A 9,927-nucleotide genomic window follows, 5' to 3' on the forward strand; every position below is an offset into this window, starting at 1 on the left:
TCTGAAAAAGACCACAAATTACAGTGTGTGGGCCCCAAAACCGGAGGAGGAGAAGTGGAAGAAGAGAGTAACAAAAAAGGAGGGAGAATTTGGCACGTAAGTCCGTTATCAGGAAGTACTTCTTTGTTTCCCTCTGCAAAGTGCAGTTTCATTAATATAAGAGCAGAATAACAAGCAATATGAGATTTCAATTAATGTAAAGCCAGACTGTGATTATAAAATCAAATATGTGATTTTATACGGAGAACAGTGTGATAACAGAGAAGGAATTTCAACAGGGCACCAAAGACAGTGACAAAGCGGAGAACCACCCAATACGTGAGAAAAGGTGTAGGCAGGGAGAGGTGACCGTTTTGGGATACTGCACAGATACCGGCAGGGTCACGATGCTGCACAGATACCAGCAGGGTTGGGAAACCACTCAGGTACCAGCAGGGTCATAATGCTGCACAGATACCGGCAGGGTCACGATGCTGCACAGATACCGGCAGGGTCACGATACTGCACAGATACCGGCAGGGTCACGATGCTGCACAGATGCCGGCAGGGTTGGGAAGCCACTCAGATACCAGCAGGGTCGCGATGCTGCACAGATACCAGCAGGGTTAGGAAGCCACTCAGATACCAGCAGGGTGACGATGCTGCACAGATACCGGCAGGGTCACGATGCTGCACAGATACTGGCAGGGTCACGATGCTGCACAGATACCGGCAGGGTTGGGAAACCACTCAGATACCAGCAGGGTCACGATGCTGCACAGATACCGGCAGGGTTGGGAAACCACTCAGATACCAGCAGGGTCACAATGCTGCACAGATACCAGCAGGGTCGTGATGCTGCACAGATGCTGGCAGGGTTGGGAAGCCACTCAGACACCAGCAGGGTCGCAATGCTGCACAGATGCCAGCAGGGTCAGGAAGCCACTCAGATGCCAGCAGGGTCAGGAAGCCGCTCAGATGCCAGCAGGGTCAGGAAGCCGCTCAGATGCCAGCAGGGTCAGGAAGCCGCTCAGATGACAGCAGGGTTGGGAAGCCTCTCAGATACCGGCAGGGTCATGATGCTGCACAGATACCGGCAGGGTTAGGAAGCCTCTCAGATACCGGCAGGGTCATGATGCTGCACAGATGCCGGCAGGGTTGGGAAGCCACTCAGACACCAGCAGGGTCGTGATGCTGCACAGATGCCGGCAGGGTTGAGAAGCTACTCAGATACCAGCAGGGTCGCAATGCTGCACAGATGCCAGCAGGGTCAGGAAGCCGCTCAGATGCCAGCAAGGTCAGGAAGCCCCTCAGATGCCAGCAGGGTCAGGAAGCCGCTCAGATGACAGCAGGGTTGGGAAGCCGCTCAGATGCCAGCAGGGTCATGATGCTGCACAGATACCGGCAGGGTTAGGAAGCCTCTCAGATACCGGCAGGGTCATGATGCTGCACAGATGCCGGCAGGGTTGGGAAGCCACTCAGATACTGGCAGGGCCATGATGCTGCACAGATACCGGCAGGGTCGGGACGCTGAGGATGGAGGAAGCTGAAATAGCTGATAAGCATTTCTAATAGCTGGAGATGGTTTGATTTTCATGTATAAAGACCCCGCGGAAGCCATCAAAGGAGCCCTGGGTATGTGTCCACGAAGAACACCTTCACTATAAAATGAAGTATTATTACACAGTTTCACTGTGAAATTGGAAACTATGCAGATGAGTCTTTCACATATGTGGATTAGGCTGCAGAATGAATCTGTGGTGGGATGAATGAGGCCGTCTGCTCTACTGTGTCTGCACATCCATTCAAATGACAGAGACCCTCTAGAAGCACTTCCAGGCCTAATTATAGAGGGCCCTAATTAGAGCGTATGGAAAGGGAGGAGAGTTGACACTCGAAGGCATGTTTCAAAGGCAGGGTGTCTGCAGCGAGCGAGCAGCAAGCTTCAAAGCCACATCGCAGCTCCACTGATCTTTTACAGCCCTTCTGCCAGTTGCTGCACTTTCAGATTAAGGAAATAAACCTTTATGTAGGTGAATTTGATACAGGATTTAGTCTATTTCACATTTTATGTTATTGTTAGAATTCAAACAGTGATTTGGTTTTAGCTGTATTATACTGTAGATGTGTCATATTTTTATTACAGCGACAAAATGTTAAATCATTTGCACCAGTATGAGTGCAGGTATGTTTGGAATTATTCTTTCTGCATTATCTGACCCCATTCTGCTCTCACAGTACAGGGTGAGCCAATGTGTGGCACCTCTGGAGATGGGGGTTAAGAGCCTTACTCACAGGGTCATGGACACGTGACTGATTTGCTAGGGCTGGGGCTCAAACCAGCGACCTTCTGATCATAGGCACAGAGACTTAGCCCTCCGAGATACTCCCCACCTCCTTGACTCACATTAATTACTTTTCTCCAGTGTATAACAACAAAACCTGTCCTGCCCTTCCTCCTGTCTCGGGGGCGGTGCCCATCATTCGGGCCCGCAGTGAGGTAGCCGCCAGCATCACCAGTGCCAGTCATGTCCAGTTCCCCCCCGACATCACCCCAGTGCCAGTCATGTCCAGTTCCCCCCCGACATCACCCCAGTGCCAGTCATGTCCAGTTCCCCCCCGACATCATCCCAGTGACAGTCATGTCCAGTTCCCCCCCGACATCACCCCAGTGCCAGTCATGTCCAGTTCCCCCCCGACATCACCCCAGTGCCAGTCATGTCCAGTTCCCCCCCGACATCACCCCAGTGCCAGTCATGTCCAGTTCTCCCACCACATCCCAGCTGAACAGTACTGGTTGTGGCAGCCAGATAAGGTCCACAATGAAAGCCTTGACAGACGCTGACGGATGGAGCATAAATCCACGCAGGACAGCGGAGGGAAGTTCCACATGAATGGAGCTTGTTACTTTTGGCAGACGGCCTTGGTCTCGTACAGAGTCCTACTTTCGTGTTCTGTGAGCCCCCCTCACAGGCCGAGAGAATGCTGGCTGAAGGGGGGGGCGATGTTCACGAGAGGGTCAGACAGCAGCACGATGAGCGACACACTCTGCTGCGATACTAACACCACCTCCCACTGATACTGCTGAAGATGAACGCGGCTCCCGTGTCAGACGGGAAGGAAAGCTTCATGGGGGCGGGTGCGGCGACTCTGCCCCTCCTCATTCCTCATTTCTAATAGCCGACGGGCTCCGCTGGCAGGAGTGGGTGCGGAAATGCACGGGGCAGAACAGCACACTTGTGTAGTTAGCGGGGGCAGAGACAAAAAAACCACAGCAAAACTCCATTTACATTTGGATATTATTTTACTGCAGTGCACTTGAAACATTAAATGGGAAGCAGCTGGCTTCACTGCGATTGAAGTCACATCAGCAGAGTTTCTGCGACAACAAGGCGGAGGCAATAGTTTCAGTCGAGCCGCTCCATGTCCTTTACGGTCAATATTTTTACAAAGGCAAGTTTTTATAGTAACAGTGACTCAAACTCAGTGGAGAGTGAGCTGAAGCGTTACACTGGCATTTCACTGTTCTCCCGTAGCCAAAGTTTATCCCATCTGAATAATTCAGCCACATCCATGCATTACACAGCACGACAGTGTAAACTAAGCAGTGCTGAAGATAGTAACACTGCTCTGAGACCAAATCACACACATAAAACTAATATTACAAATAGTACCACAATATACCTGAGTGTTATAAGGTCGTTTGTAAAAAATATCCTTAAGTATTAATGTACTTTTAGCCATAATTTAAAAAACACTTTACTATAAAAATGGCTTTATTGATCTGAACTATGTGTATAAACTGCACACATATTAAGAGAGTTAATGCACAGTTAAGTATTACTCATACAAATAAACCACCATATACACAAAGAAGGGATAATCTATTGACTATAAATTAAAGGTTCGTTATTTTGTTTCCAGTACATTTAAAGGTAACATGATTTGTCGTCACAAAAATAAAGCAATTTGCTGCCCTCTACTGTAAAATAAGACGCATTGCACCTTTAACGTGCAAATTCAGTAATCCATGTGGCACAATTATTGTAAACAGGGACACAATACCATGCTGCAAGGTTGAATTACAAATGTGCTCTGCAAGGATTTTCATTCAAACAAGCCTTTGCAGTATGAAGCTGAAAAATGCAGTATTTGTACAAGTGACAAACTACACTGCAAACCACCATTGATAATGCATTTTAATTCAGGTGCACCTACAACTGCAGACCTGTTAACGTGCATGTGAGCTTGTAGCTGCACACTCCAGTTAATTTCCTACTTGTGCTTAATACTAACACTGCTTAAAGCCATTTAATGGGCAATGAAAAGCAGCCTTAAAAACAACCAAGGACTGATGCTAAGCAAGTTTTTGAAGTTCTCAGGAACTTTGCACAGGTAGCTGCTATACAACAAAACATGCATCTTTTGAGAAGATACAAAATGTGATACATTCCTGTTTCCGGGGGAAAAAAATATGTTAGTATAAATATTCTGCAAAAAGGAACAAAAAGTGTTTGTGTCTAAATGTCTGCTTGTAAAAGCACAAACCTTTCTACTTAGAATAAAACCAGGATCTGTAATTACTATAATTATAAGATTTATGTCTTTATCAAACGCACATGAAATCTGTCCTTAAAATGTTGTAAATTCGTACGCAGTGAACATGCGTGTTACTGGTATTCCTGGTTTTCCGCCGCAGAATTACAGACAGTCTGTTCACACTCCTGAGTGAGAAGACAGTTGGGAAGGTTTTGGTTCCCAGAGCAGCCCGGTGTCCTGATTCACTATGCAATGCTGAAGATCATGGACAAATACTGCTCATACGAAATGAGAATCCAGCCATCTTGATCGGTGTCGTACCTCCGGAAAACATCTGTCAGCCTCTGAGGAAACCGTGACATTTCCGATTAACTCATCTCTTACTGAGGAGATATTTTCTCTATGCTTACATGGCAGGAGATCTTCCTTACCTGCAGCACTATACAGCACTGGATGAAATCATCGAAGGCCACCTGGCCGCTCCTCTGCCTGTCAAACTTGTCGATGAGCGCCCCGTAGAACTGATCTGAGAGCCGGTACCCTTCATAGAGAGAAACACAGAGACCCCGTAGAACTGATCTGAGAGCCGGTACCCTTCATAGAGAGAAACACAGAGACCCCGTAGAACTGATCTGAGAGCCGGTACCCTTCACAGAGAGAAACACAGAGACCCCGTAGAACTGATCTGAGAGCCGGTACCCTTCACAGAGAGAAACACAGAGACCCCGTACAACTGATCTGAGAGCCGGTACCCTTCACAGAGAGAAACACAGAGACCCCGTAGAACTGATCTGAGAGCCGGTTCCCTTCACAGAGAGAAACACAGAGACCCAGAGACTGAAATTCATGGCAAAGATACTCTTTAGGAACAGTATCAAGTCCAAAGTCGTAATAATGCCCTGCCCTGCTATTTCCATAATTTATCACTTGGACACACTTACTTCATTGACAGGTTTCTGCTCTTGTGTAATTCCAACCAAATATCATGCTGGATAGTTCACTGAAACTCTTCCAAGCTCTCTGCTAGCTTCAGAATACGACACTGTGCCCTCTGCGTTTGCTGTCTACCTGTGAATGCATGTTACTGTGGCCAGGTTTACACTATACAATAAAAAGTGTGGCAGCCTCTACAGGCTTCCAAGGTTAGGCTCCCGGCTGACTGGGACTCTGCACAGGATAAAGAGTAGATGGATGGATGGATGGATGGATGGATGGACGGATGGATGGGACGGGAAACTGGGGCAGCCCTAAGTAAATACAGGGGTACAGGATGCTCACCAAAGCCAGTGAGGGCCTGCTTCAGCTCCTCCTTGTCGATGAAGCCTGAGTTGTCTCTATCATAGGTGCGGAATATGTTCTGCCAGTCGTTAATGTACTTCCAAACACCGGCAAACTCGTTAAAGTTCACCCCGCCTTTGTTGTCCCTGTCAAACATGGCTTCAAAATGAAGAAAAAGAAAAATCAGCTGCGATTAACTTAAAAATCCATATTCGACCCAAACAGTTCAGTCTTTGCAGCAGACATGCTTCCACATACAACATTACATGCACTGTATGACTACATGGCCATGCAAAGCACAGTCGTACTTAACCACTGGGGAAAACGTGACAGCAATTAATATGGATTTGATAAAGCCTAACAAAATCATCTGACCCGATAACTATTTAAAGTATTATTTTTACAAGGCAGCGGCCAACACAGGGCACTTATGTACACAGGATGAGCCTGTAGGTCAGTGACACAAAGCAGATACGGCCTGGACTGTGGATGGAAACCTGCATAAGAGGGAGACCAAACAAGCCACACAGAGCGGGGCTGGGATTCGAACCCGCAGCCCGGGGCCTGGGAGACTACAGTGCCCAAGCATAAACACTCCACCACCACTGCCATTGACATGCTTAAGGTCTTTTTTCCTTAATGGTTTGGCCACAGATTCAAAGCTGAATCCTTTGATCACGAACAAATAAACGTCAAAAAATCTCTGCTGCTGAGCGTTTCGTTATTTTGGAACCACAAGTACCACAGTGTTTGTGAAGCACAAGTTAATCTAAATCACCAGCGCTTTTCTAACTGTCACTGTCCTCTGGGGGAAGCACTCCGGAACTTTCCACGTGTTTCTGGGTCGCTGGAGAAAACCGCTTAGCACCATATGGCAACTATATTTATTTCTGGGGGGAAAAAATTAACCCAAATCTGTATGTGCAATATGAGCGTATGAGAGGAACCTCGGAATGCTACAGGAGGCCATGACATAAGGGCAGAGCGGACTTACATATAATTGAATGTACAGTCACAGGATTGAACGGTGTCCATGTACCTATAAAAAAGGGAAGAAGAAAAGCAAAATTAGATACGAAGTGTTAAACGAATCATTCTCTGCACATTTGTATTCCTCTTCCTGGTCAAACCAAGCGCAGCTCAGCCTGCTAACCTAAAGCCAAATCGAGGAGGATGGTCATAGCGGACACCAGCTCCGAAGCCTGCCGAGGTCTGCCAGCCAATGGGGAGGCACCTGCTGACGATCCCCAGACAGAAAATCAAGGTCATAAGAAACAGGGTCCCATCCCGGCGGCCTGAGCGCACAAAGGTCTCTTATGCCCCAAACACAGGGGCATTCTCGCTCTGGTGGCCCCAAGGTCGCCATGGATACACTGACCATCCAAAACAAACACTGCTGGCCAGGAGAGGAAAAACCAGGGCTGCCTCTGCCCAGCCAGGTGAGGGCAGCACCTACGCATTCTACTCCCTGCACCTTCAGCACACGCACTGGTTAACACTCACCCTCAAACACAGGGCGGCGCTCTCAGCACAGAAGGGGCAAGTGGAGGAGATAAACTGATGTAAACTGTCCACTAGCCTGCGTACTGCATGAGAGGGACTGAAATACTGGCAACGTCAGTCATCACTGAGGAATCGAGGGGCTCATTATTTTATATAGGGTCGCTTCATGGAAGTGCTTTGTGTACCTTCTTTAATTTGAATGCAATTGCTTACGCATGAAGAGCACCGCACCACAAATATGTAACCCAAGTCCCAGGACCCAACCACAGTACTGAGACCAACTATAACAACGGCTAGAACACGTCATGCACAGAGAAACTACATCACTGTTACGTGGGATTTTAGAAGACAGAGTCCCACTTCTTGTGGTACTCGGTCTAACTTGGTGTGTGTAACAGCAGGCATGGCAGGGCAGAGAAACCGGTATGTTCCGTTAGCGTGGAAGCCTGGAGCAGGCGCGGGAGTTCGTGTCCCGTTAGCGTGGAAGCCTGGAGCAGGCGCGGGAGCTCGCGTCCCGTTAGCGTGGAAGCCTGGAGTAGGCGCGGGAGCTCGCGTCCCGTTAACGTGGAAGCCTGGAGCAGGCGCGGGAGCTCGCTTACCGTTTGACAGAGCCTGCTGGAGTTCCGTCTCCGAAATGGAGCCGCTCTGGTCTTTATCCACTCTGCAAGCAGCAGGTCGAGTGTCAAGTTAAAACAACTCAGAACAACATCAATGTAAAACTACACACAGTTACGCAGTTACGGCTCAAATATGTCTCGTCCAATTACAATTTAACAAGAATATAACTGAAAAGCCAGCTGGATCATTTTTATTACCATGTTTTGCTCACTTTTTGAGCATAAGCACACTGTTGCAATACATGAGAAAGCTAAATGATTTTATTGTAAATATTTTCTCTTGGTGGTGAAAATGAAATGCATTTGGTCGACACATTACGGGTAGTCGTCTAGACCCAATCACAGGATTGTTTCAGTCAAGCACATCCATCTATCGTCCAACCAGTTATTCAACCCATGGTGACGAGAACAAGAAATCCCGAATATTATACTGAACTGCAATTCATTTATGTTAGCCAGCTTACGTAGACACAACCGTTTAAGTTGTTTAAACAATATGAAACATCAAGGAAAATCACAGCAACGCCATTACAAAACAGCAATTATTCGGCGTTATTCTGCACGACAAATAACCCATTCTTTTACTTTTTGTGCAACAACACTAAAAATGCGTGCTCGTGCATGTTAAAATGCCACATTGTGATCCACCCATCCATTTCCCTGACAAATACTGGCACTAAAAGTGGCAGAGGGTAAACAAGTTTAAATAAAGTAGCGAACTAATATATGGGGACGAAAGCGGCTGCGGGCGCAGCGCCTGTCAGGGCTTCGGGCGCCCCGGGGAGCGAAGCCGCTCCGGCCGCTGCCCTACGGGCCCCTTTGATTAAGCGCATATTTAGGAAATGAATCAAGCAGCCGTAACCAGAACCCCCCGCCCCGATCTGTCCAGCATTGTGCAGAGTGAGCATAAAAGCGTCCTGGAAGGACCACGTGACCTTATTCCGCTGTGCATAACCGGGGGACTAACGTGCGCGTCACGCGTGTAAAGTTTAGCAAGGCGATAAACGCGCAGCTGTAGCGGGGATCGCGTCCCGGTTAGCGCCGCCACCGTAGCCGAATCACCTGGCTGCGGGATTCTGTCAAACGCCGTTAGTTTCTGCGGTAATGCAATGGTGTTGGTGTCAGCTCACGGTAAATACGCAAACATGTTTCCTCTTACCTCCGAAATATGTCCCACAGAAATCTCTGATCCGGGGGAGCGCTATACTGTGGACATGCCATTTTAGGGCCACTTTCCTGGTTTGTAATATGTCATGTGAGATGTCGGTTTTTTCCCTCAATCCGAAGTTTGATTCGGTAAGCAGCCCAGTCAGCCTCGCACTGCAGCACCACCTACCTACTAAATTTCGCATGGAACGTCAGCATCCCCTCCCCCACCCCCGAGCCCTAAATATCTCCACCAAGTCTCACAAGTTCACTTGTAAACTAAACCGGCTGCAGTGCAGAAGCCAAGTCAGCTGCGCGTGACGTAGTAAAACCTGGGGACATTCAGTGTATGGGGTTATGTTGGGGTGTTGGGTGTTCCCTACTGATGCGGGCCTTACGGATCGGCGTGTAAATGCAGAATGACACACATCGTTATGAATGTCTTTCAACGAAAAGGCAACAAACTTTCGAACGAATAATATACTTTCCCGCCATGCATACTGCATACGATAGCTGGATTGTTTTTTTTTTTTTTTTTTTACTTAAGCCGTCTTCTGTTACTCCGCCGTGTGTAAGATGTCAATCACACGAACCAGCATGGACTGCAGAAGCAGTTTCCTTATACTTGACGTGCTGCTAATTGTCCATCTAAGTGGTGACTGAGTGCAATTTCAGAAACTCTTCATTGTAAAACAATTCAATAATGTATTATTAGTCAACCTATCAAAAAGAATACTGTATTTAATTTTAGTAGCTTGCACAGGTCCCACACTATATGCCCCTGACTACAAGTGAAATGGCGGAAAATGAGCGTGACCAGTACATGCTTCCTGGGATTTTCAAAGCAGCTGCAGACTCTATTGCC

General features: G+C 47.7%; 1 protein-coding gene across 2 annotated transcripts; it reads right to left on the minus strand.

Moving 5' to 3' along the window:
* Window positions 1-3,264: 3,264 nt before the first annotated feature.
* LOC125723986 (programmed cell death protein 6-like) lies at window positions 3,265-9,565 on the minus strand. Of its 2 annotated transcripts, none has more exons than XM_049000812.1 (6): window positions 9,076-9,565; window positions 7,899-7,960; window positions 6,791-6,835; window positions 5,797-5,955; window positions 4,950-5,112; window positions 3,265-4,862 (listed from the first exon to the last, which is right to left on the minus strand). In XM_049000812.1, the coding sequence occupies exons 1-5, from the start codon at window positions 9,135-9,137 to the stop codon at window positions 4,958-4,960; spliced, it is 483 nt and encodes a 160-aa protein (XP_048856769.1). In that variant the 5' UTR covers window positions 9,138-9,565; the 3' UTR covers window positions 3,265-4,862; window positions 4,950-4,957. The 2 variants fall into 2 exon arrangements, with proteins under 2 accessions (XP_048856769.1, XP_048856768.1); XM_049000811.1 differs by having other exon boundaries at window positions 4,950-5,059; window positions 9,076-9,299.
* Between the last annotated feature and the right edge of the window lie 362 nt (window positions 9,566-9,927).

This window comes from Brienomyrus brachyistius, unplaced genomic scaffold (genome assembly GCF_023856365.1).
Source record: "Brienomyrus brachyistius isolate T26 unplaced genomic scaffold, BBRACH_0.4 scaffold53, whole genome shotgun sequence".
Taxonomy (NCBI): domain Eukaryota; kingdom Metazoa; phylum Chordata; class Actinopteri; order Osteoglossiformes; family Mormyridae; genus Brienomyrus; species Brienomyrus brachyistius.

Coding starts and splice junctions, on each gene's coding strand:
- LOC125723986 (XM_049000811.1), bottom strand. CDS start 9,137: ATGGCATGTCCACAGTATAGCGCTCCCCCGGATCAGAGATTTCTGTGG. Junction 5,060..5,796: donor GCAGGCCCTCACTGGCTTTG/GTGAGCATCCTG, acceptor CTCTCTATGAAG/GGTACCGGCTCTCAGATCAG. Junction 4,863..4,949: donor AGTGCTGTATAGTGCTGCAG/GTAAGGAAGATC, acceptor CGGTTTCCTCAG/AGGCTGACAGATGTTTTCCG.